This window comes from Heteronotia binoei, chromosome 5 (genome assembly GCF_032191835.1).
Source record: "Heteronotia binoei isolate CCM8104 ecotype False Entrance Well chromosome 5, APGP_CSIRO_Hbin_v1, whole genome shotgun sequence".
In the NCBI taxonomy this organism is placed as follows: domain Eukaryota; kingdom Metazoa; phylum Chordata; class Lepidosauria; order Squamata; family Gekkonidae; genus Heteronotia; species Heteronotia binoei.
The window spans coordinates 18291572-18317493 of NC_083227.1; the positions used below are offsets into that span (position 1 = coordinate 18291572).

Below are 25922 nucleotides of genomic sequence, written 5' to 3' on the forward strand. Positions count from 1 at the left end.
ATCTGGAGTGCCAGATTTGTTTTTCTACTCTTCCTCCACACAAAGCCTGCTGGGTGACCTTAGGCCAGTCCCAGTTCTCTGAACTCTCTCAGTCCCACCCACCTCACAGGGTGCCTGTTGTGGGGAAAGAAAAGGCAACTAATGATAGGGTTGGCAAGTCTTTCCCACCAAAATGCTAGAGCAAGGCTGGCCAAATTTGCTTATCGTAAAATTTTCTATTTGGGGAATTATAACTATGCCTCTCTCTACTCAGCTCCTCCCATTTTCCCGCTGGCCTCCTGTAATTCCCGTAATAAGGTAAATGAGTTTCTTTCATTGTATCTGAAGAAGTCAATTTTGTCTCATAAATGTTACTACTGAAATAAATGTTATTAGTCTTTAAAGGTGCCACTGAAATTCTGCTTGGTTTTGTTACGACAGACCAACACGGCTCTCTCTGGCATTGCTCCAGGAAAGCCTACTGAAGGTGTCTTTGCTGGCAGTGGCTAAAGTGGCAGCCTTCTCACACTGAGCCTTTCTATGACTCTCACACCTCTGCCACGAGACGCCAGCCAAGGTCTGCAAGATTTCGTCCCATCAGGCCTTCAAGCAGGGTGATGACACGCTTTCTTTTTCAGCAGGACTTCTCTTAAGAGTGCATTTTTCTGTACAGTTTTTCCCTGTCCCTTTACTGTACAGTTTCTTTTCCTCTCCCTCTAAACACAGCTCAGTATTACATCTGCAGCAGCATTTCTGCTAAAGTTGATTCATACGAACTGCAGTTTGCAAATCTTCTTACCCTGGTTCAAAACTAATCAAGGTACCCCAAAAGACCAATGCAGACGGTTAACAAGAACTCTCATTCCACTTTAAGAATAAACACTGCCTAGGACATGGCACCGTTAAATTTAATGAGGTTGAGAAATCATTTTAAACATGAAACCTACAGTTGAAGGCATGTCCCAAAACTTGCACTTATACAGTCTTGGCCAATACAAATCTCTTCAGCTCTGGGCAGGGAACAGTCGTTGAAAGCAAAACAGGTATATACAAATGCCGGACTCTAAAAATCAATGAAATGATTCTCAGTGGTTGCATACACTCAGCAAGAGAGGTGGAAAAATACAAGTTCCTAAACAAAACTTATTTTAAACCAGCAACCAATCAAGACACCACTGCACGAGAGCCAAAACCCATTTTTTCAATTGCCAGTGTCAAATTTTGGGATGCCCAGCTCTTGGGAATAGGCAGTGAACCAGATCCACATGTGATGGTGGCACTGGATTTTCTGAGGACTAGGATACTGAGAACTATGAAAGGAGTTATCACCCAGGTTTCCCAAGACTCTATTTACAGTGTGAACTGGCTGCTAAGCGTAACTGTACCTTTTTGGCACAATGGAAAGATTTTCCTTTGGTGTGGTTTTCTGATGTCCACTCAATACACTGTCCCACCATCTAAGCATTTTCGGAAGTTTATAGTCTCTGACCAAGGTCCTTACAGTTTCTCCCTAGCATGGATTTTCTGATGTCTAGAAAGATTAGAGGAACTAGTGAATGTTTTCTCACACTGTGAGCATTTATATGGCTTCTCTCCTGTGTGAGTCCTCATGTGTTTCTTAAGCCCTTGACTCCACCGGAAGCTTTGCCCACACTCTGAACAGATATATGGTTTCTCGCCTGTATGGGATCTTTCGTGTTTAGCAAGCTGTGATCTCTGGATGAAGCTGTTTCCACAGTACGAACACTGATACGGCTTTTCTCCTGTATGCGTCCTTCTGTGCGCGGTGAAGTGAGAGCTGGAAATGAAGCACTTGCCACAGTCTGGACACTGGTATGGTTTCTCTCCTGTATGTGTCCTTTTGTGGGTTGTCAGGTGAGAGCTGTAAGTGAAACATTTGCCACAATCCGAACACTGGTATGGTTTCTCACCCGTGTGGATCCTCTCATGCTTTCGAAGCTGGCAGCTTGAAATGAAGCTTTTCCCACACTCTGAGCACACGTATGGTTTCTCCCCTGTGTGGGTTCTTGTGTGGGTAATGAGGTCCGATTTCTGATTGAAGCTTTTGCCACAGATGGAACATTTATGTGGTCTCTCTCCAGTGTGAGTCCATTTGTGTATAACGAGGTGCCGACTTTGATTGAAGCTCTCTCCGCAGTCTGGGCATTTATACGGTTTCTCGCCCTTGTGGGTCCCTTCATGTATCACTAGTTGCGGTCTATATCTGAAGCTTTGCCCACAATCTGAGCATCTATATGGTTTCTCTCCCGTGTGGACCCTTCTATGCCTTAGAAGGTTACAGCGAGTTCCAAAGCTTTTCCCACACTCAGTGCACTTATATGGTTTTTCTCCCGTGTGGGTTCTTTCATGTATGAGGCGGCCAATTTTATCACTGAAGGTTTTGCCGCACACTGAGCATTTATAGGGCTTCTCTCCCGTGTGAAACCTCTCATGGATAATAAGAGACTCTTTACGAGTGAAACTCTTGCCACAGACAGAGCATTTATGTGGCTTCTCCCCCGTGTGGGTTCTCTCATGGATAATCAGGTGTGCCCTGCAATCAGAGATTTTCCCACAGTATGAGCATTTATATGGTTTCTCTTTCTTGGAGAGATGGTCAGAGGCTGGATGGAGGGTTTTCCCACTGTCATAAGTAGTCTTTTTTCTCACAGTATTGCAAGCTTCCTCTTGCAATTCACCTGCTTCGCCAAAATAATATTGTTGCTGGTCTCCTGCAACAAGCAAAAATCACCATGTAAATTATATCCCACATTAGATGGAAAGGATTCCTGTAGGCATAAATGACATGGCAATCCTTATTTACTTAAGAACTAATATGCACAAGAATGAGCTCTAAGCCTGCCTCAAGCTAAACTCTGCATAAATCTGGCCCCCTTCCATTTTCTCCATCTTTAGGACTTTCTTTAGGCCTCTAAGAACATAAGAGAAGCCATGCTGGATCAGGCTAATGGCCCATCCAGTACAACACTCTGTGTCACACAGTGGCCAAAAAACTAGGTGCCATCAGGAGGTCCACCAGTGGGGCCAGGACACTAGAAGCCCTCCCACTGTTGCCCCCCTCCCACTCCTCAAGCACCAAGAATACAGAACGTCACTGCTCCAGACAGAGTTCCATTAATACCCTGTGGCTAACAGCCACTGATGAACCTCTGTGTGTTTATCCAGTCACCTCTTTTAATTACCCATTGGGTGAAGGAGTGACATCACAGCAATTCAGTCAATAACTTGGGAAGCACTCACAATCCAAAAAAGCAGCTATAGGTACTAATCCAAACTGTAATGAAATCCAGTGGGGTTGGGGGAAGAGCCACTAGCAATGACTTCTGAGCTAGCTCAGGCCGGAGGGTAGGCTGAGTGGTCTAGCAGCAGAGGAAAAACGGGAATAAATCATATTGTATTTGACTGATAATAAGGGCAAAGGCCTAACAGCTCAGAAAGCACATGTGTGGAAGCTGCTAATGAAACCACACTCAATATGTCAGGGTCCCCCATTCTCACAAATATTCCTTCTCACACAGCATTCCCCTTTCTCCAGCCTCCTTTCCACTTCAGGCAAACCAAGAAGAACTGGTTTGTGTTTTCTTTAGATAAAACTCCAAAGAACTCAAAACAAAAAATGTAACACAATATAACAGGGTTGGCCAAACTGTGGCTCAAGAGCCACATGTGGCTGTTCCACCCACATTGTGTGGCTCTTGAAGCTCCCACTGCCCCCTCAGCTGACTTGAAGAATGCATTTCCAAGTTACTTTCTTTCCACCTCTCCTTCCCTCCTCCCTTCCCTCTTCTATTTCCCTTCCTTCTTTCTGACGTTCATGTCTTCTGGCTCTCAAATGTCTGATGTTCTATGTGGCTCTTAAGTTAAGCAGGTTTGGCCACCCCTGCAATATAACAATAGACAATATGACAATATTGTCATGTGCCTGCTAATGTCATTTGGCATCTGAAATCTCTCCACTTTCCAATATATAGGACAGAGGGACTCACATTCTAGCTGCATCCAAAGAAGTGAGCAGCGACTCACAAAAGCTCCATCCCCTGTTACGAATTCTGTTCATTGTTAAAGTGCTACTGGACTCTGGCTCTTTTCTGCTGCTTAATACTGAGTCAGACCATTGGTCTGTCAAGGTCAGTCTTGCTTGCTCTGATTGGCTGCAGTCTCAAGTACAGAGAGGTCTTTCACGTCACCTCCTACCTGAGTGTTTGCAACCGAGATGGAACCAGGGACCTTCTCCACGCAAATCAATTCCTCTGCCACTGAGCCATGGCCTCTCCCTCAACTAATGTATGTACTTGAATCCAGGGGTGGAATTCTAGCAGGAGCTCCTTTGCATATCAGGCCACCCACCTCTGATGTAGCCAATCCTCCAAGAGCTTACAAAAAAAGGGCCTTGTAAGCTCTTGGAGGATTGGCTACATCAAGGGTGTGTGGCCTGATATGCAAAGGAGCTCCTGCTAGAATTCCATCCCTGCTTGAATCTGTTTTAAGCTGACTCTCGGGCCATTGGCATGGCGAGATCAGTACTGACTAGTCTGACCGGCAGCTGCTATCCAGAGTCTCCAATTGAGGTTTTCCACATCACCTCCCACCTGATTCTTTTAAACTGCCAGGGATTGAACCTGCGACCTTCTGCATGCCAAACAGACGCTCTACTACTGAGCCACCAAGCTTTTCCCAAGCTCACTTCTTGGTGTTTCCCATTAAAAGCCTGGCAAGGCAGAAGCAGGGTAGGTCAAAGGCTTGACTTCATGTAAAGCAGCTTCATACTTGAGCGTTCAAAGGTCAGTGTTGCCGCATAAATCACCACCGTAATTCTATTTGCATGCAGAAAACTGCAGGTTCGGTCCCTGGCCATTCCAGTTTAAAGGATCTCATGGGTGGTGCTGGGGGAAAGTTTTGGGAAAGACTTTCAGTGGATACTCTAAGCAGCTGCCGCCAGTCCAAGCAGAGCTGGCTGGACCACTAATCAGACTGGATTTAAAGCAGCTTTTGGCTCTGTTTTAAACTCCAGAAAAGGATCTCCGTTGCAACCATCCCAGAAAGTTCCAGCGACTAAGGAAGTCCAGACACGGCTGGCCCTAGACTGTCTGGCACCCTAGGCAAGGCTAACCTCTGGCACGCACACCCCGCCCACACTGACATCACCGTTACATGGGGGGTGCCCAACTTGGCGCCCCTAGAAGGCCAGCGCCCTAGGTGGTCGCCTAGTTCGCCTAGCGGCAGGACCAGCCATGAGTCCAGGGCAGCCTAACTCTCACCTTCTTGCAAGTTCTCCATTGAGAGCTCAATCTTCACAATGTCCGATGGGTCCAGCTCCGATTTGGGAGAGTCGGCCATCAAGCCATCCGTGTCCTCCGAGATCTGAAACGGAAATAGGGATTTTGTTCATCTCTTCTGGTCTGATCTTTTTTGAAACTTGGAGGGTATTTTGGGGAGAGGCACTGGATGCTATACTGAAACTTTGGTTCCTCTATCTCAAAAAAGCATGCCCCCTCCCCCCCGCCACAGATACCTGCTGATCAATTCTCCATTATACCCTAAGGGAATCGGTCTCCATTTGGAATAATGGAGTGCCCAGCAGATTTCCCTCCCGCCCACCGCTTTCTGGTGACCCTGAAGTGGGGGAAGGGCCTCCAAACTGGGGGATCCCCTGCCCTCACCTGGGGATTGGCAACCCAATGCTTTGGTGTCTGGTAGGTATGACTGGAGTGAGCTCTTCTCACCTTCTGCTCTGTTCCATCGGCCTCCGGCGCCTGCCACTGAAAATCCTCCGCAAAGGTCACTGCCTGGGCGCAAGTCTCAGGGCCCCGTTCCCTGACCCAGCACTGCATGTCCAGAGGGAGGATCATCAGGAATTGCTCCAGAATCACCAGCTCCAAGATCTGCTCTTTTGTATGCTTCTCTGGCTTCAACCACTGGTGGCAAAGTTCCCAGAGTTGGCAGAATATCTTTCGGGGGCCCTCCGATTCCTGGTAGCTGAACTGCCTGAAGCGCTGACACCGTAGCTCCAAGTTTGCCATGTCCACTCTGTCCAGAATCTCTTCTTTCACTTCCATGGGAGAGTCCAGGCTCTTGTAAGCCTCACGGTTTTCTTGCCGACTCAGGCTCTGCTTGGGTTGAGTTGGACCTTCTCCTCTTGGCCATTGGCCGGCATCACCTCCTTCCTTGGAAGAGCCCCCGAATTCTGTTGTCCTGTTCTCTGACAGGAACTGAGGGCGGGGAGTGCCTGACCATCCCGAATATGGAGTCTGTCTTGTTGTCTTCAGGAACTCCTGCCGCTGGACTCCCCAGCTTTGCTGTAGCCCCTCATCAGGTTCTTGTTTAATTTGAGGTGCGGTCACCCCACTCAGGAACCCCCCAATCATCCCAACTTGGACAATGTGAAGATCTCTGTCTTCCGCTGCCAATCTCTCCCCAGCTTTGGCTTCTGCCGTGTTCTGCTCCTCCATTTTGACTGCTGGCTACAGCCCTTGAATGAGAAAGGAGGGGGGGAAACCAATAAGCTAATCAGGTTTGTTCAATGAACAGACGGACGTAGTGCCTCGCAACTGAAGCTCTGTGCCATGGCTTTCACATAAAAATCATCAGTTCATTTAAGTAAGCAGTGAAAAGAGCTACAAGATCTAGCAAGTACAAATCTATTTCTAAAACAAGTAACAGCTCACTCAGAAACCACACAGAAATCTTGCTCTTCCCACATCCCAGCCCTTAAGGGGGGGAGGGGGAATGCTGTTTCAAGGAGGGTGTCTCTACTTCCTTCTTAGTATATGCAATGCTGCCACCAGGAATTTAATTCCAACATTTTTATTTAACGTTCCCGACTGAATTGTGCCGAAGCTCTAAGGCTTCTTCATTGTACCATGTGGCCCTGAGGATGAGACTCTTATAATTTAAAATCACAGGACACAAAGTTAATATAGAACAAAATAAAACTTTATTTGAACAAGTGTATTGGTTTCAAGATTTTTATAGCTTAATTCATCAATGAATAATAACTTCTAATTGAGGTGACACTCTAGGGTAATTTTGTAGAAAAAAGAGGTGCCAGTGCTCATTAGCACAACTCATTTGCATATGCCACACACTTCTGATATCACCGGAAGGTGTACTAAATTATATCTCCTCAGCATCTACCTTCAAATGCTTTTTGAATTATAACTTTACTCCCATTATACTTTTAACATTACTTTCTCCTGTGTGGCCACAGTGGCATGATGATGATTTCCATCTGCTTTATATGTTTTGGTTATTTCCCCATTTTTTGTGGGGTGGAAATATTAGAAAGTCTGTCAAATCTTAAAGTTCATCAAAATTCTCACTGAGGATTTGAACAATGGAGTCCAGAAGCAAGTATGGGGGGGGGGGGGGGAGTAAAAAAAAAGAGAGAGAGAGCAATAAAATTTAGAGGTTCCAGAGCTCCACTTCTGTGAGCTCCTGCCCAAAATGAGGCCTGCTCTTCATTTTCAAATCCTCCTTTCTCTTCCTAACTCAACTTTCTGACAGTTTCTGTCTCCCACACTTCTATAATATCTGCCAGTGTTAGCTTTTGGCTCTCTATCTAGCCCTAATATGTCCTCTAAAGTATTCTGCTTTTCTTCCCTAGAATCTGAATGCCTTCCACAGCACCATATGGGTTTCTAATCAGACGACTGCTGCTTCTCAGACTCTGCAGACTGCTGACTGACCATAACTGACTGTTAACTGCTGTTGCTCTGCTAAGAGTTCCCTGCTGACTGACTTTTCTTTCTCTCTCCACACACACATCTTAGCTCCACCCACACCTGTTGGTCACCAACCAATCACCTCACAAAGCCATTCCCCATCTTTTACCCCCCTTTCTCTACTGCAACTTACCAACAATTAAAGGAACGTACATATCAAAATTCAAATCATTATAGAGAGGTAAACCAGATGAACAGGGAAGAGAGAAAAAGAGAAAAGCAGACAGAAGCTCCCATTTCCTTCTTGTTGTTTTTGCCAAAAGTCCCCTTGAGCTTATTCTGTAAATTCTCCAGTAATGAAGCTGGGTCCAGTATGACCCCCAAGGCTCTTCACTGAGTCAGCATGGATTGGATGAACGCCATCAAAAGTGGGAAGTAGAACGTTCTTCAAGATCTCACTTGCCACAATTCCGCAGGGCCTGTAAGACAGTACTCTTTAAACAGGCCTTTAACACCTAATGGAGGCGGTCCAGCACTTCACCAACCCATGGTATCGATATTTATCCCGACCTTAGACAGAAACATAAGGCGCTTAACAACATCTAAAGATATTACAGCAAGCAGCGCTAATTAAGAATCAATAACAGTGCCATCTAGGGACAAAAATTGTATATGTATATGTTAAGATGTTTTAATGATTGTTATGATTTTATTGTATCATATTTTGTGTATTTTAATGGTTGTTAGTTGCCCTGAGCACCAACAGGGGAGGGCGGGATATAAATATAATAAAATAAATCTCTGTCTTCCTAACCCGCATCCCTTCAGTCTTGTCTGGATTCATTTTCAGTTTATCTACTTTCGGCCATTTGACCACAGCAATCAGGCAGCGACTTAGGACCACTACTGCATCACCTGACCCAGAAACTGCAACTGATCCAGAATGCAGCTGCACGGGTGCTCACAGAAACACCCTTTAGACTACATATTCAACCAGTGCTCCACCAATCGCACTGGCTCCAGATGGAAGACCAGATCAGATTCAAGGTTTTGGCGTTAACCTTCAGATCCCTAAATGGTCTGGTACCAGCATGCCTTCAGGACCGCCTCTCCCGGTATACCCCTCAGAGAGTGTTGCACTCTAGTGATCAAAACTTGCTGGTGACCCCTAAGAGCATCCAGCAGTCCTCAGATGGAAGAATGTTCCAACGGCCTGGTGGAACACAATTCCAGCTAAGATCCGGGCCCTGTGGGATCTAATGCAGTTCCACAGGGCCTGTAAAACAGAGCTGTTCCACTGGGCATTATGGTTGAGAACAGTGACAGTTTCCATCTTTGATTGGCCTCCCCTTTCTCCTCTTTCCCCCCTCCCCTTTATAGGCCAGACAGAGTATACACCACTCCTAAGTTTTTACATCATTTTTATTACCATTTCAGTATATTTATTGTATCATATATTGTTAAATATTTTATCTATCTATTCCTCCCCTGAGTGGGGAGGGTTACAACATAAAAATGATAACAATAATCACATTAAAAACTTTTTAAAAAATCCATTCCAGTCACAAAACAATAAAGATGGCAGTCTAATAAACCTCCTATCCCTGGTTCTGTGTAAGAGTTGTTGATATTCAGAAATAAGCAGATCCAAGGGTTCCTGGGTGAACTAGCTCCCTGTCGATAACCATTGGACAAAACAATTTGGCAGGAAGTCTGAGCAGAAGGGGCCGAATAGTATTGGACGTCCGCTGTCGCAATGAAACACATCCAGGTCTGATGAAGTATGCATGCATGCAAAATCTTGCATTCTGAATAAAATTTGGTTGGTCTTAAAGGTGCCACTGGACTCCAACTTTGCAGTGAAATGCAAGTATTGGTTTTATGTATTGAATGCTTTTTATCATGTTACCCACTCAGAGCCTGGACACAGGTAGAGCAGAATACAGATCCAATAAAACTTAAACAGAGAGCGATAAAGATGGGTGTCATCCACATATTGATGACATCCAGTTCCAAAGCTATGCATGATTCCTCCTAAAGGCTTCATGTAGAAATGGAGTGACATCAGCCACTAGATTGCACTTTGTGGAACCCTGATCTTGGGTAACACAATCGATTTACAAGGCTGATGGAAGCACGTTTAAAATTTTGTTTCTGTCTTCCAGATGAGCGTGTGGCAACAGCAGAAAGGAGCTTGAACGCTTTTAAATGGCAGGTGTCAGTCTAGGCCAAACTTCTCGTAACTGAGGCAGTGTTTCCTGGGTATAAATGGGTGGCCTGCTCTTTCTAAAAATATTCACTTTACTAAATAAGAAGTGACAGGAACAAAAAAAATATAGCAAAAATAGGAACAAAATGTAATCTTGTGCAGCCCTCTCACCACAATTTGAGAAGAAATCATCTGTATAATTAAACCCACTCTTAGATATGCTTCCCTGCCTTCCCTCGCTCAAATGGCAAAGAAGAAAGGATGGACCGGTTTCTCTCTGTTTTTCCAGTGCTGTGAGTACAGAATTTGGGGCAATTGGGCCATTCCAGCAGCTGCAAGTGGAGGAGTGGGGAATCAAACCCGGTTCTCCATGCACTTAACCACTATACCAAACTGACTCCCTTGGGTAACACAATCAATTTACAAGGCTGATGGAAGCACATTTAAAATTTTGTTCCTGTCTTCCAGGTGAGCGTGTCAATAGCAGAAAGCAGCTTGAACGCTTTTAAATGTCAGGTGTCAGTCTAGGCCAACCTTCTCATACCTGAGGCAGAGAGTCTTTTTTCTAGGTATAACTGATGGCTTTTTCTAAAAATGTTTACTTGCCAAAATAAGAAACAACAGGAATAGAAATTGGCAGAAATAACAGCAACAAAAGTTAGGAAAAAATAGTCACAAAACACAATCTCATGCAGCTCTCCTACCACAATTTGAGAAGAAATCATCAGTATAATTAAACCTCTCTTAGATACCCTTCCCTGCCTTCCAGCACTCAAATGGCTGGGGAGAAAGAATGGCGTGGTTTCTCTCTTTTCCCCCCAGTGCTGTGAGTACAGAGTTTAGGGCAACCAGGTCTATGCTCTGGCCTTTGCTGCCTTGAAGAGTGTTATGGGTTTTTTTTCCCAAAGACCATGTACACACGCTGCAATTTAAAGGGGCAACCGCAGCAGCGCATTAAAAATTGCCCAGCTTAATGGGTTTTGCCCGCATTTGCCAAAATTGCCTACACTTAATGAGCGCCCCATTCTCCTCAGCAGAAATAAAACTGTCAGATCCGACAATAGGCGGGTGTCAGGTCTTCGATGCACCCAGGTGTACAGCACATGGTGCAACAAACAGGCAGAGTGCTCAACACTTGGGACCCTTTTTTTTTTACCGATCTTACTATTGCTGCCTTCACTGCCTCATCTTCCCCTCTCCTTCATATTTCACAGCTTTCCCTTGGTGGTGCTGAAGGCAAAATAAACAAAAGGCAAAAGGACAGCCACAGAGAAGATTGCTGGGCTGGGACACGAAGACTGAAGATGCTACTTCCGACTTAAAAGGATGCATCTATTTTTATCAGGAAGTGAAATGTTCCTGTGAGAGCCCTGCGCTTTGGAATTCAAGCTCCAGAACTCTTGTTTGCTGTTGTCGCTTCCTGTCATGTCCTAGCTGATCTAGGGCAACCCTATAGGGTTGATTTATAGTTGATTTAGGGCAATCCTATAGGGTTTTAAAGGCAAGAGACAAATGCAGGTGGTTTGCTATTTCCTGCCTCAGCATGCTGACCTTAACTTCCTTGGTGGACTCCCATCCAAATACTCAGGGCTTTTTTTGAGCAGAATGCACAGGAACGCAGTTCTGCCTGGCTTGGCATCAGGAGGTGTGGCCTAATATGCAAATGAGTTACTACTACTCCCACAAAAAAGCCCTGTGTGAAACAATGGCGATGTCAGGGGGTGTAGCCTAATATGAGTTCCTACATGAGAACTGTGATGTCAGGGGGTGTGGCCTATTTTTTGCAAATGAGCTCCTGCTGGGCTTTTTCTACAAAAAAGGTCTGCAAATATTAACCTTGGTTAGCTTCCAAGATTTGATGAGATCGGGCTAGCCTGGGCTATATCCAGGTCAGGGCAGAAGCCTTGTAGTGGCCCGAAATGACAGCTCTGACACTCAAAACAATACAGTTTCAATACTAATGCAGAAAAGTAAATTTTTGGAACAGAACGGCCACAAACCATAGTAATGCCTTTTATAAAATGAAGGGAGGGGCATGGATTTCCCAACCCTGCTTCTTCTGTGTCATCACAGCCAAGCGATGCTTTCTGTCCAGCCATATTTTTGACAATCAAAAGCCCCCACCCACCAGCTTCACTAATTCTCTGTCCTATAAAGGGCTTGCTTCTCAGATTCCTGTGCCATCTTGTAACACAGCAGCTCATGCAACCCGCCCCCCCTTTTGCAAATGATGTTGCAACAGCGCGGTGTGTACAAATCCCCCTTTCAGAATTATGCTGCAGTGCACACACTGAGAACTTCACTGTTCCATACCTGCATGCATCAGTTCACGCTTGCGAAGTATACTGCAGCGTGCATTAAAAAAAACACAGACACAACCTTTTGTGATGAAGCACATATCCTGCTGAGTTTCAAATAAAACATCACATTAAAAAAAAAAAAAGATAAAGAGAACAGCCCCTCCAAAATGCCAACAGCTCCTTAAGGGTCAACAGCAGCAAAATCAATTTTTAAAAATTGAGATTTCGTTTCCCTCTGTCTCGGGCACACACGCACAAACACACGTCTCTCAGGCCACTGGGTGCATGACAATGTTTGCAACCCACCCCGCGGGCGCTGATGAAGCACCACGTTTTTCTCCACACATCTTCTCCGCCCCGATCCAAGTCTCTGCAACTCCTTTTCCCCTCCCGTGCCCTTTTGCTTGTTACTCACCTAAACCCCTTAGATTCTGGGCAATTGCTCCTGCAGGATGCTGGGGTTGGGGGGGGGGGGGGGATCCAAAAGGAAGTTTTACCCCTGGAAGAGGAGAGGGTGGGGCAGGAAGGTGACCTCACTTTCCCCCACCTCCTTTTTTTTGGCATATTCTCCTCCTCTTCCCAGCCATTTCTGGCTCTCCTCTCTAGCCGTTAGAACTCCGTGAACTTAACCCATTGTGCCGCTCACAAAAAACAAACAAACAACGGGAGGCAACAGAAGAGCAGCCTAGGGTTGCCAGGTCTGGGGTGGAAAATACCTAGAGGTTTTGAGGGGTGGATCCGGATTTTGGGGAGGGGAGGGGCCTCAGCAAGGTGCAATGCCGTAGAGTGTCCACCCACCAAAGCAGCCATTTTCTTTAGAGGAGCTGATCTCTGCAAGCTGGAGATCAGCTGTAAAAACGGGAGGCCTCCAGGTCCCACCGGGAGGCTGGCAACCGTAGTAGCAGCTGCTGTCGGGGGTGGGGGGCTCCTCTAGAGAGGCCCAGAAGAAGAAATGACCTGTATCCCGTATAGAAATCTGAAAGACATGGATTACAGGGCGAGAAAAGAAAACCCCAGCTGGCTCCTTCCTCTGCTTGCTTGGGGTGGGGTGGGGGGAGCGGGGCGAGATGGATCCAGATGAGAGTAAAGAGGTTTGGTTTTTACAGACCGCATGGAAAGAACCACCTTCATACTGTAGCGGCTGCCCCAGGGCTGCCCAATCCCCAGTTGGGGGCAAGGGATCCCCCAGTTTGGAGGCCCTCCCCGCTTCAGGGTCATCAGAAAGCAGAGGGGGGGGGGAGAGGGAAATGTCTGCTGGGCACTCCATTATTCCCTATTGAGACCTATTCCCATAGGGTATAATGGTGAATTGATCCATGGGTATCTGGGGCTCTGGAGGGCCTGTTTTTTGAGGTAAAAAAAAAAGGGTAAAGGTAGTTCCCTGTGCAAGCACCAGTCATTTCCGACTCTAGGGTGACGTTGCTTTCACAACGTTTTCACAGCAGACTTTTGCCATTGCCTTCCCCAGTCATCTACACTTTCCCCCCAGCAAGCTGGGTACTTATTTTATTGACCTCGGAAGGATGGAAGGCTGAGCCAACCTTGAGCCAGCTATCTGAACCCAGCTTCCGCCAGAATCCAACTCAGGTCGTGAGCAGAGCTTAGGACTGCAATACTGCAGCTTTATCACTCTGCGCCACAGGGCTCTTGTTTTTTGAGGTAGCGGCACCAAATTTGCAGCATAGTATTCAATGCCTCACTTCAAAACACCTTCCAAGTTTCAAAAAGATTGGACCAGGGGGTCCAATTCTATGAGCCCCCCCAAAAACGGTGCTCCTATCCTTCATTATTTGCAATGGAGCAAAGGCATTTAAAAGGTGTGCGGTCCCTTTAAATGTGATGGCCAGAACTCCCAGTGGAGTTCAGTTGTGCTTGCCACAACCTGTCTCCTGGCTCTACCCCAAAAGTTCCCAGATATTTCTTGAATTGGACTTGGCAGTTGGGCTGCCTTTGTCAGGCTGTGCTATTAGTTAAGAAACCATCATCAGAGATTCAGTGCTGTGGCAGTGAGAGTGTGCATAATTTCACTGTTTATTTAGGTGGTTTCCCAAAAGGAAATAGCAAAGGACAGATTGCACATGGCACTATTAAAAAAACCAAAGTGACAAATTCTGGGCTTCATGGTAGTGCTGTACCATAACACTGTAACATGGATTTAGAACAAGGTATCCTCGGGATTTCTACCTAAAGCCCCCTGAAACGCAAGGTCAGATCACAGGCAGGGTTTTAAGATGAAGTTTGCTATGGTTTTTAAGGTATTCTGTTGTCTGTTTTAGTCCTGACCTGGACAACTAGCCAGATCTCATCAGATTTGCTGAAGCCAAGCAGAGATGGGAGACCAAGGAAGTCCAGGGGGAGGCAAGGGCAAAGTACCTCTGTTCGCCTCTTGCCTCGAAAATGCTGTGAGGTCACGATAAGTCAGCTTCAATTTGACGGTACTTCCCACCACCACTGTGTCTGTTTTAATTCATTTTAACCCAGTTGTTTGTTGTTTGTTCAACAATCCTGAGGTCTCCCTATAAGCTAAACTGAGACCATCCTACTTTAATCCAGTTTCCTTTGCCCATCCATCCCTGCTCTAAGGTGCTACAAAAATGACTCTCCCAAGGCTAGCAGCCATCATAGGGAGGGTTGTCAACCTCAGGATGGTAAATTCCTGGAGATTTAGCGGGGCAGTACCTGTGGAGGAGAGAATTTGGAGAGAAAGTTCACCTAGAACCTATGGAATACCATACAATTTGCCCTCTGCAGCCATCATTTCTTACACGGGGCCTGAACTGGATGTAATTTGCTTCCTTCTCCCTCTCTCTTGCTTCCTTCTGCATCACAGCTTGCTTTGCAGGCTTGCTCAACCACACAGGAGCTACAGAGCAAAACCTCTATTTTCTCCATTGGCTGAGGCTCCTTCCTTTGGGGGGGGAGTGGGGGAGGCAGAGCTTGCTTTGCCAGGCTCTCTCAATTGCACAGCAGAGCTACTGAGCCAATACTCTCTTCCTGCTATTGGCTGAGGCTCCTCCCCCTTGGTCTTCTGGGGAAGGAAGGAAAGAGCCAGAGCTTCCTTTGCCTAGTTCCCTGGATCCCACGGGAGAAATACAAAAAAAGCTTTAAGACCAACAAGTGCTGTTTTAAACATTTTTTTAAAATCTTTGTGTTTGTCTGTGTCCTTTATAAAGTTTATATTTCTAGTACCTAATCTTAAATAGGTACATGCATGGCCCGGCCCGACAAGGTCTCATTTAAGTCAGATCTGGCCCTCATAACAAGTTTGACACCCCTGATCTCAGCGCTACACCACGCAGGATCTTAATCTATGCTTGTGTGTGCCCCAATGAATAATTTTGTTGGGTGCTACTTTGGTTTGGGGGAGGGGGCTAGTGACAGCACTCAATAACTGGTACCAGGCTGGCCTGGTCCACTCAGCTAGAGAAACAGGAATAGCCTAATGGGGGTCAGGAGAGGGAATTGGTGGAGATTGGCACAACTTTGCATAAGAGTAGCAGCACCTTTTTTTTTTTTTAAAGCACTGGTGTTACTAAAGGGTGTGTTTTGGGGAAGGTATTTTGAGACTGCTTACAGTGTCTTTTCCAACAGTAAGTAATGTCATTGGAATATTGCTTTTTCATCATATAGTGTTGCCTATGCAATCTTTTTTGCACAGATAAATTGTCATAAGGTTTCTACGCTACTTCCCCCCCACACTCAGTCCCATCTGCAGTTTGAAGCTTCCTTCATTGGCAGTCTTCAGAATGCGGCTGGATGATTATTTATCCGAGATGCTTTAGGCTGATCCTGCATGGAGCAGGGGGTTGGACTAGATGGCCTGTATGGCCCCTTCCAACTCTATGATTCTATGATTCATCAAATGTGATACATGGTTTCAGTTTCACCCCAAAAGACCACCTGCAGTCTAAACATCCTTTCTGTTTTACTTCAGAATGGGTCATTTGATGTTCACAAAGCCAAGAAGAACCAGACAACCTTTCCTTCACGCTTTCTCTGGCTCCTCTTGTGCACATGTGAATTTTATTACGCCTGGTAAGCACCAAGCCACGCTCCCTGCATTCCCCACACCTTCCACATTTCTCTCTCTCATATGGATTGATTCATGCCTCAGGAAATGTATTCGCTGAGTGAAGCTTTTCTGACAGTCAGAGCATTCGTACGGTTTCTCTCCTGTGTGAGTCCTCGTGTGGATAATAAGGTTTCCTTTACGGCTGAATTTTTTCCCACACTCTGAGCATTCGTATGGCTTCTCACCTGTGTGGGTCCTTTTGTGCGTAATGAGATTGGCTTTCCGACTGAAACATTTCCCGCACTCTGAGCAGTCATAAGGTTTCTCTCCTGTGTGGGTTCTTTTGTGCCTAAAAAGGTCGATTTTAGAAATAAAGCCTTTCCCACATTCTGAGCACTCGTATGGTTTCTCCCTCATGTGGGTTCTCTTGTGAGTAATAAGGGTTGGTTTACGACTGAAGCATTTGCCACACTCAGCACACTGATGTGGTTTCTCTCCTGTGTGGGTTCTCTTATGCGTAATGAGGTTCGGTTTGCGGCTAAAGCATTTCCCACATTCCGAGCATTCATAGGGCTTCTCTCCTGTGTGGATCCTCTTGTGCCTGAAAAGGTCTGTTTTGAAGATAAAGCCTTTCCCGCACTCAGAGCACTGGTGCGCTTTCTCTCCTGAGTGGCTTCGCTTGTGCCTAAAAAGGTGCGACTTCCAGATGAAGCTCTTCCCACACTCTGAGCATTCATATGACACATGACCTTTCTCAGGGATGCTTAGCAGGGGTGGTCTCCTACTGGAGATTTTGCCATGGTATGTGCACTGATAGTTTCTCTGCCAACCGTGTTTCCTGATTCTCAGTGAGGTAATTTTCAGAGATAGATAATTTTTCTCCCTCAAGCCTGCAGATTCCATCTTGGAAAGCGCTTCCATGGAAGCTCAGGTTGGGTTCCTCACAAATATCTGTTGCTTCCCCTGGATAGTTTTCCTGTTGACTTTCTGGTCCCTCATGACTTGTAGGCAACTCTTTTTCCTCATGATCCTGGGAAAATATCCCTTCTGCTCTTCCCTGTGATACTGCATTGATATCTACTTGCTCAGGCCTTGTGGTTGTTTCCTCATTCTGCTGGATTTGCTCTTCACCTATTGGGGATGGGAAAAGAATCACCATATGAATTTTACCCTACAGCAGGGGTAGAGAACCGTTTTTCTGCCAAGGGCCATTTAGATATTTATAACATCATTCGTGGGCTATGCAAAATTATCAACTTAAAAAACAGTGCTCTGTCAAGGGAGAACAATTCAGGCCGGTAATCCCTGAGGGCCAGACCAAGTGATCTCGAGGCTTGGCCCAGAGATTCCCCACCTCTGCCCTACAGGATAGCATGGTAAAGGATCTATTTATTTTACTGATTTATTTTATCAGATTTTTATCCTGCCCCTCCCCCAGAGTGGGGCTTGGGGCAGCTAACAACTTAACAGTACTACAACAAAAACATGGTGGTAGCAACAGAAGATTCCATCAAGTCACAGCTGACTTATGGTGACCCCGAGTAGGATCTTCAAAGTAAGATACAGAGAGGGGTTGCCGTTGACTGCGTCCATGTCATGACCAGTATTCCCTCTAAGCTGAGTTAGTGTGAGCTAGCTCACAGTTTTTAAGCTTCTGGCTCACATATTTTTGTCTTAGCTCAGGAAGAATGGCCCCAGAGCAAACTGGTTTATGCAGTAGCTCACAAATTAGGATTTTTGCTCACAAGACTCCACAGCTTAGAGGGAATATTGGTCATGATGACCCTGGTTTTCCTTGGAGGTCTTCTATCCAAATACTGGCCAGGGCTGACCCTGTTTAGCTTCTGAGATCTGAGAAGATTGGGCTAGCCTGGGCTATCCAAGTCAGGGCAATAAAATTCCATTAAAACTCAGCATACAACTTTTGGCATAAAAAGTCAATAGCGCTGTCGGTAGAGTCCACCAAAATTATATTAGTGGAATGCCTGGGGGGGATAACTCTTTCTTACATGCCTCACAGGATGAAGACAGGACCCACAGGGCACAAATCTCAGATGGAGCATTCCTCTGGATCGGAGCCATGATGGAAAAGGCCCTCACCATTGGTGCGCTCAAATGGGTGAATCAAGGGGTCAGGCACCAAGCATCAGGCTGGGAACACACTAGAGCTGATCTTTGCGGCGGGAGTAGTAGTGGGTCAGATATCTGCCGAGGCAGTGCCATGGTCTGACCACCAGGCCCTGAAGGCCCGTGTGGACATGCCACCCCTGTCCCATTTAGGCGGTGAGCAGATTTTGGCTCGCCCGCATAGTCAGATGGACCCGTTGCGGCTTCAAATGGCTATACGGGATCCTTGGCCCACTGGTGACTCGTTGGATGAGCTAGTGGAGACCTGGAATAACCGGCTCTCCGAGGCCATCGACGAAATCGCTCCCCGACGTCCTCTTCATCCTCGATCACGATCCGCTCCGTGGTATACCCCGGAGCTGCGATCAATGAAGCGACGATTAAGATGACTAGAGAGACAATGGCACCACGTTCGTGACGAAGCTACGAGAACATCATATAGGTCATTTATGAGGACCTATGAGATGGCTATTCGGATTGCAAAGAAGGATCACTTTGTGTCCAGAATCGCATCTGCGACCTCGCGCCCAGCACAATTGTTTAGTATAATTCGGTCATTAACACAATTGCCACAGGGCAAACAAAATAATAGAGAATTGGAAATAGGCTGTGAGGCTTTTGCGAGCTTTTTCGCAGATAAGGTCTCGTCGCTCCGACACGACTTACCCGCCATAATTAATACAGTAGATGAACTTGGGGCACCGAGCACGTCTTCTGGTCCAGTTCTGGACTCCTTCGGTCCACTCAGTCTGGAGGAAGTCGACAGGATCCTTGCAGCTGTACGCCCTACGACCTGTAGGTTAGATCCGTGCCCGTCTTGGCTTATGAAGGCTAGCCAAATGTGGCTGCGTGAACCACTACAGGACATTATCAACAGGTCCCTGATCAAAGGGATCTTTCCCACACCTCTTAAAGAGGCAGTGGTCTGTCCCCTCTTAAAAAAACCATCAGCAGACCCGGCCATATTGGCGAACCTTCGGCCGGTGTCAAACCTTCCCTTTTTGGGTAAGGGCATAGAGCGGGCGGTGGTGATTCAGCTGCAGGGATTCCTGGAGGACACTTCCGCACTGGATCCATTCCAGTCCGGCTTCCGGCCAGGTCACGGGACGGAGACAGTTCTGGTCGCTCTCATAGATGACCTTATGCGACATCTGGATCAGGGCGGCTCTGCAGTGCTGTTGTTATTAGATCTGTCGGCCACTTTTGACACGGTTGACCATCAGCTACTGACTAGCCGCCTTGCCGATGTGGGGATTCAGGGATCTGCCTTACAGTGGCTGACCTCCTTTCTCCAAGATCGGGGACAAAGGGTTGTGATAGGGGAGGAAGCATCCCAGAGGCACTCTCTTAGTTGTGGGGTGCCACAGGGAGCGGTCCTATCCCCGATGCTATTTAATATCTATATGCGCCCCCTTGCCCAGATTGTCAGGAGGTATGGACTGGGTTGCCATCAATATGCAGATGACACCCAGCTCTATCTATTGATGGGTGGCCAGTCTGACTGTACCCTGGAAAATCTAGACCTGGCGTTACAAGCTGTGGCTTTTTGGCTCAGACTGAGTCAGCTGAAATTGAATCCGACGAAGACGGAGGTTCTCTACCTGGGTCGAGGCGGTCCCGGGAGAGAGATCCAGCTGCCAGCCCTTGACAGGGTACCACTGATACCAGTCCCTAAGGTCAAGAGCTTAGGCGTGCTTCTTGAGTCCTCCCTTACAATGGAGGCCCAGGTAGCAGCCACTGTTAGATCTGCCTTTTTTCATCTTCGGCAAGCGCGGCAGCTGGCCCCTTACCTGGAGCACAACGACTTAGCGACGGTAATCCATGCTACGGTCACCTCAAGAATAGATCACTGTAATGCTCTCTACATGGGGCTACCCTTGATGCTAACCCGGAGACTACAACTAGTGCAGAACACTGCAGCACGGCTGTTAATGGGGCTGCCGCGTTGGGAGCACATTCAGCCAGTGCTGAGAGAGCTGCACTGGTTGCCTGTTGTGTTCCGAGTTTGCTTCAAGGTGTTGGTATTAACCTTTAAAGCCCTCTATGGTCAGGGACCTGCCTATCTACGGGACCGCCTTTCCCCATATATCCCCCAGAGAGCACTGCGATCAGGGACAAAAAATCTGTTGTCTGCCCCTAGCCCAAAAGAAGCCAGGCTGTGTATGACGAGATCCAGGGCTTTTTCGGTGGCAGCACCAGAACTTTGGAACACCCTCCCAGAAGCTATAAGGGCCCTGCGGGATTCGTCTGCGTTCCGCAGGGCCTGTAAGACCGAATTGTTTAAACAGGCTTTTGCGGTTTGATTGAAAAAGGGCTGCCACCGGACATCCTACAAAATGCTGGCGATCATAGTCGAGAAGTCAATACCGCCTATACTGGACTGAAGTAGCGCTATAGAATGGTTTTAAAGTTGATATATGTAAATTATGGTTTTATATGTTTTATTGGATTGATTGTTTTTTATGATGTTGTAAGCCGCCCTGAGTCCGCTTGCGGAGAGGGCGGGATATAAATGGAAAGTAATAAATAAATAAATAAATAAAATAGAAGCCCACGTACGGCTCAACAAAGCCACCTTGGGGGGTCATAATGGTAAAATCAAATTCAAAGTAGATTTATTGTCTCACAGGTTCAGTTTCTTACACAGTGAAGGATTCTGCTGTGAGACAATATTTCATACCCAAGAATGCAGAAAGATGAGTGATTGGCAGCCATTTTGACTGCAAGGAGAGGTTTAATCTGTGGAAATGGGAAGCTGAAGCTTTTTGTGGCATCGAGGTAAAATAATAATAATAATATTATTATTATTATTATTATTATTATAATACTGGATTTATATCCCGCCCTCCACTCCGAATCAGAGTCTTAGTCGCTCACAATCTTCTTTATCTTCCTCCCCCACAATAGACACCATGTGAAGTTGGTAGGGCTGAGAGAGCTCTCCTAGAAGCTGCTCTTTCAAGGACAACTCTTGCAAGTGTTATGGCTGACCCAAGGCCATTCCAGCAGCTGCAAATGGAGGAGTAGGGAATCAAATCCAGTTCTCCCAGATAAGAGTCTGCACACTTAACCACTACATCAAACTGGCTCTAAGCATCCCTCTAAGCCTCTATTAAAGGGATCAAGGGTTATGATGATGATGATATTGGATTTATATCCCACCCTATACTCTGAATCTCAGAGTCTCAGAGTGGTCACAATCTCTTTTACCTTCCTCCCCCACAACATAAGAACATAAAAGAAGCCATGTTGGATCAGACCAATGGTCCATCCAGTCCAACACTCTGTGTCACACAGTGGCCAATATATGTGTGTGTGTGTGTATACACACACACACATATATATATATGTGTGTGTGTGTGTATACATCCATACTGTGGCTAATAGCCACTGATGGACCTCTGCTCCATATTTTTATCCAATCCCCTCTTAAAGCTGGCTATGCTTGTAGCCACCACCACCTCCTGTGGCAGTGAATTCCACACGTTAATCACCCTTTGGGTGAAGAAGTACTTCCTTTTATCCATTTTAACCCGACTGCTCAGCAATTTCATTGAATGCCCACGAGTTCTTGTATTGTGAGAAAGGGAGAAAAGTACTTCTTTCTCTACTTTCTCCATCCCTTGCATAATCTTATAAACCTCTATCATGTCACCCCGCAGTTGATGTTTCTCCAAGCTAAAGAGCCCCAAGCATTTTAACCATTCCAGCAGGTGCAAGTGGAGGAGTGGGGAATCAAACCCGGTTCTCCCAGATAAGAGTCTGTGCACTTAACCACTACACCAAATTGGCTCTTTTCTCGCCAGTTGAATCTGGACTTCCTGTGTGCAAAGCAGATGTTCCATCATAGGAAACTTCCTTATGCCATGTCAGATCTTTCACCTGTGTAGCTCAGAGTGGTCTTCTATGACTGGGCAGCAGCTTTCCAGGGGTTCAGGCAAAGAGAGAGAAATGGAGAGAACAAGAGAGCAAGAGCAATTTCCCAAGACCTGCTTTTAGGGTTGCCAAGTCCAATTCAAGAAATATCTGGGGACTTTGGGGGTGGAGCCAGGAGACTTTGGGGGTGGAGCCAGGAGACACTGGGGGTGGAGCCAGGAACAAGGGTGTGACAAGCATAATTGAACTCCAAGAGAGTTCTGGCCATCACATTTAAAGGGACAGCACACCTTTTTAAATGTCTTCCTTGCATAGGAAATAATGAAGGATAGGGGCACCTTCTTTTGGGGCTCATAGAATTGGACCCCCTGGTCCAATCGTTTTGAAACTTGGGGGGTACTTTGGGAAGAGGCACTAGATACTATATTGAAAATTTGGTGCCTCTACCTCAAAAAACAGCTCCCCCAGAGCCCCCGAAACCTCCAGAACAATTCCCCATTATACCCTATGAGAATCGATCACATAGGAAATAATGAAGACGTTTCCCTTTCTCCCCCCCCCCCCCCTCTTTCTGGCCAGTCTGAAGCAGCGGATCAGCCTCTCAACTCACCATTTGCTGCCAGCTTCTTCACAGAAACACACACAGACACACCATCCTAAATGGAAGCCTTTCAAGTCAAGCCTCTGGAGGTGCAAAGGCACATGGTCCTTTGCAGGCGGGGCTCCCTCTCTCCCCCCCTCTCCCGCCAGCCAGCTGATTGGGACCGGAAGCAGCCTGGGAAAACTGAAGAAAGGCTGCTGCGATCGGGGCTGGGTGGGAAGGGCAGGGCAAGGAAAAGTTGCTGAGATCGGGGCTGGGTGGGAAGGGCCGCCATTCCCCCCCCCGCTTTCCAGAGTTTTGGCTAGCGGGAGAAGAAGGCTTCAAATCGGGGGTCACCAGGCAAAGCGGGGGATTTGGGAAGCCTACCTGCTTTTGAAGATCCTTTAGCTGGAGAGGCCAGGCATCTGAACATTTAGTGTCCACCTGCATGTAAAACACACACCCTGGTTTTGCGCCACACTAGGAACATGACCAGAATTTAAACCCCAACACTAAAAGTCTTCCTGACCAGAAATTAAATGTAGCGTACATGTCGGGGAGGGGCTGTTGATCAGCTGTTGACCCTCTGCTTGGCAGGTTCCATCTTCAGTCCCTAGCTTCTCCAGTTAAAAAGATCAGGTAGGAGCTGAGGGAAAAGACCCTGGAGAGCCCCTCTCATTCTGAGTAGGCAATACTGGCCTCATTGGCCCAACGGTTTGCCTCAACAGAAGGCTGTTTCATGTTTCTGTGTAATATACGCTTCTTCAAGGGAGACAAGAGGTCAGTAGAGGTCACTTGAGGCCCTGATGCTTACCCAGCAAGCGGGCCTCATGTTTGGCCTCCACAGAGAACCGCATTTTTATGGAGTCGAGTGGACCATCCTCAGACTTGGGGGAATTAACAGCCATATATTCTGAGGGCCCTTGTCTCTGAAACAGAAAACAACAACAAGAAGAATAAATTGGATTTATATCCTACCCTCCACTCCAAATCTCAGAGTCTCAGAGTGGCTCACAATCTCCTTTATCTTCCTCCCCCACAACAGACAGCCTGTGAGGTAGGTGGGACTGAGAGAGCTCTCATAGAAGCTGCCCTTTGAAGGACAACTCTTGCAAGAGCTATGGCTGACCCAAGGCCATTCCAGCAGGTGCAAGTGGAGGAGCGAGGAATCTAACCTGGTCTTCCCAGATAACAGATAAGAGTCCACACACTTCACCACCACACCAAACAATGACAATGTTTAGCAATCAGAGATTTGGGAAGGGGGACATTAAAAGGACGATCCACAATCCACTTTTGCCCACATCCACCTGACCTAAAATAGGTTGAGCAGTCCTATACATTTGTATCCAAATTAAATTACCAGCTCCAGTCAGCACATGGAATTGGAAGAAAGTGTCAAGGTCCCTTTCTACACTATCACACTGGAAAACTTTATTTATTTATGTTGTGCCACCCATGCGTACAGGAGTCAGTGTGAGGGAGTGGTTAGAGTGGGATCCGGGAGACCCTGGTTCAAATCCCCACTCTGCCACTGGGTGACTTTGGCCCCGTCACTTGCTTTCAGCCACATCTACTTCACAGGGTTGTTGTGAGGATAAAATGAAGGATGGGAAAGCCACATATGCAGCCATCAGCTCCTTGGAGGAATGACTGGATAAAAATGGAATAAGTGTAAAATATTAAATAAGCGCTTTCGATACATGCACTGTATTTCTCAGCCCGAACCCACCTCACAGGGACGTTGTTAAGAGAGAACCATGTGCGGTGCCATGAGCTTCTCAGGGCTGCAGGAATGGAAAAGAACACAGGAAAAAACACCACACGTATTCTAGGCACAGACCGCATGTCACACGCCAAAGGGGGGAAGGAGGCGGGAGGAAGAAGAAGAAGAAGAGGAGATTGGATTTATACTCTGCCCTTCACTCAGAGCATCTTACAATCTTCTTCCACAACAGACACCCTGTGAGGTAGGCGGGGCTGAGAGAGAGCTCTTTCAAGAACTGCTCTTGAGAGAACAGCTCTGAGAGACCTGTGACTGGCCCAAGGTCACACCAGCCGTTGCATGTAGAGGAGTGGGGAATCAAACCCAGTTCTCCCAGATTACAGTCCACACTCCTAACCACTATGCTAAACTGGCTCTTATCAATTTAAATTGATAAACAGGATGGAGTTCTCTCACCTTTTGCGTAGCACCTTCAGCCTCTCCTCTCCTGAGGAGGAAATCTTCCGCCAAGGCCACTGCCTGGCTGCTGGTCTCAGGACTATATTCCCTGACCCAGCTCTGCATTTCCTGAGGCAGGATGAACAAGAACTGCTCCAGGATCACCAGCTCCAGGACCTGCTCCTTGGTGTGTCTCTCTGGCTCCAGCCATTGATGGCAGAGATCCTGGAGTTGGCTGAAAGCCTCTCGGGGTCCCTCGGCCTCCTGGTAGCAGAACTGCCTGAAACGCTGCTGGCACGTCTCCAAGCCGACCAGGAACTCCTCCAGTATCTCTTCCTTCACTTTGACAGAAGAAGCTGTAGGGTCAGAGGCCTCTCGGGTCTCCTCACTAAGTTCTGGTGGAATTTGGGCCACACACTCCCTTTGAGGCCATGGGGTGATGCCAGCTGCTGCCGTGAAGGAGGCTGGGAACTTCTGGGAACTGTCCTCTTCTGACAGGGTCCGAGGCCGCTGTGGATTGTACCATCCCATATGTGGGAACTGGGTCATCTTTGGGAATTCCTGATGCTGGACTTTCCCGTGTGGTTGCAACCCTTCAGCTGGTTCTTCCTTGATGGGTTGCAGAGCTGCCCCTGCCAGAAACTCCCTTACAGTTTCAACTTGGAGAATCTGAGGGATTCTTCCTCCCAAATCCAGGCATTCACTTGTTGGAGATCCTGCCAAACTCAGCCCCTCCATTTTCATTCCTGGCTATAGTTCTAGTACAAAAAAAAAATCATTTTAATAAGGACAAGGCAATCTCTCTCCTATCTAGCAGTTACCCTGTCCTTCTTCCAAGTAGCTCAGGGTAGTGTATGTTGTTCTCCCTCCCCCATTTTAACCACACAACAACCCTGTAAGATAGGTTAGGCAGAGAGTGACTGGTCCAAGGTCTCCCAGCTGTCAGGGGCCCTTGCCATTTTATTGTTTCTGTATGTGGAATGTCTCCAGAAA

The 25922-nt window shown here is 47.0% G+C and overlaps 2 protein-coding genes across 2 annotated transcripts; both read right to left on the reverse strand.

Annotated features, from left to right (window-relative positions):
- Positions 1-869: 869 nt before the first annotated feature.
- LOC132571077 (zinc finger protein 883-like) lies at positions 870-12875 on the reverse strand. Its single transcript, XM_060237740.1, has 4 exons — positions 12586-12875; positions 5724-6469; positions 5259-5361; positions 870-2711 (listed from the first exon to the last, which is right to left on the reverse strand). Exons 2-4 carry the CDS (start codon positions 6447-6449, stop codon positions 1477-1479), a joined length of 2064 nt encoding a protein of 687 aa, XP_060093723.1. The 5' UTR covers positions 6450-6469; positions 12586-12875; the 3' UTR covers positions 870-1476.
- A 3280-nt stretch (positions 12876-16155) lies between these two features.
- Positions 16156-25683, reverse strand: LOC132571787 (zinc finger protein 397-like). The gene is given in 4 exon segments (XM_060238581.1): positions 16156-17040; positions 17042-17313; positions 23580-23694; positions 24948-25683. Coding segments are annotated over 4 exon segments (1992 nt in total). The 5' UTR covers positions 25668-25683.
- Positions 25684-25922: the final 239 nt, after the last annotated feature.

Bases quoted from the DNA above. Each gene is read 5' to 3' on its own strand.
- LOC132571077 (XM_060237740.1), bottom strand. From the start codon at position 6,449: ATGGAGGAGCAGAACACGGCAGAAGCCAAAGCTGGGGAGAGATTGGCA. The intron at 5,362-5,723 runs GTGAGAAGAGCT...TTTCCGTTTCAG, and splicing joins CCGATGGAACAGAGCAGAAG to ATCTCGGAGGACACGGATGG. The intron at 2,712-5,258 runs GTGAGAGTTAGG...TGCTTGTTGCAG, and splicing joins AATGGAGAACTTGCAAGAAG to GAGACCAGCAACAATATTAT.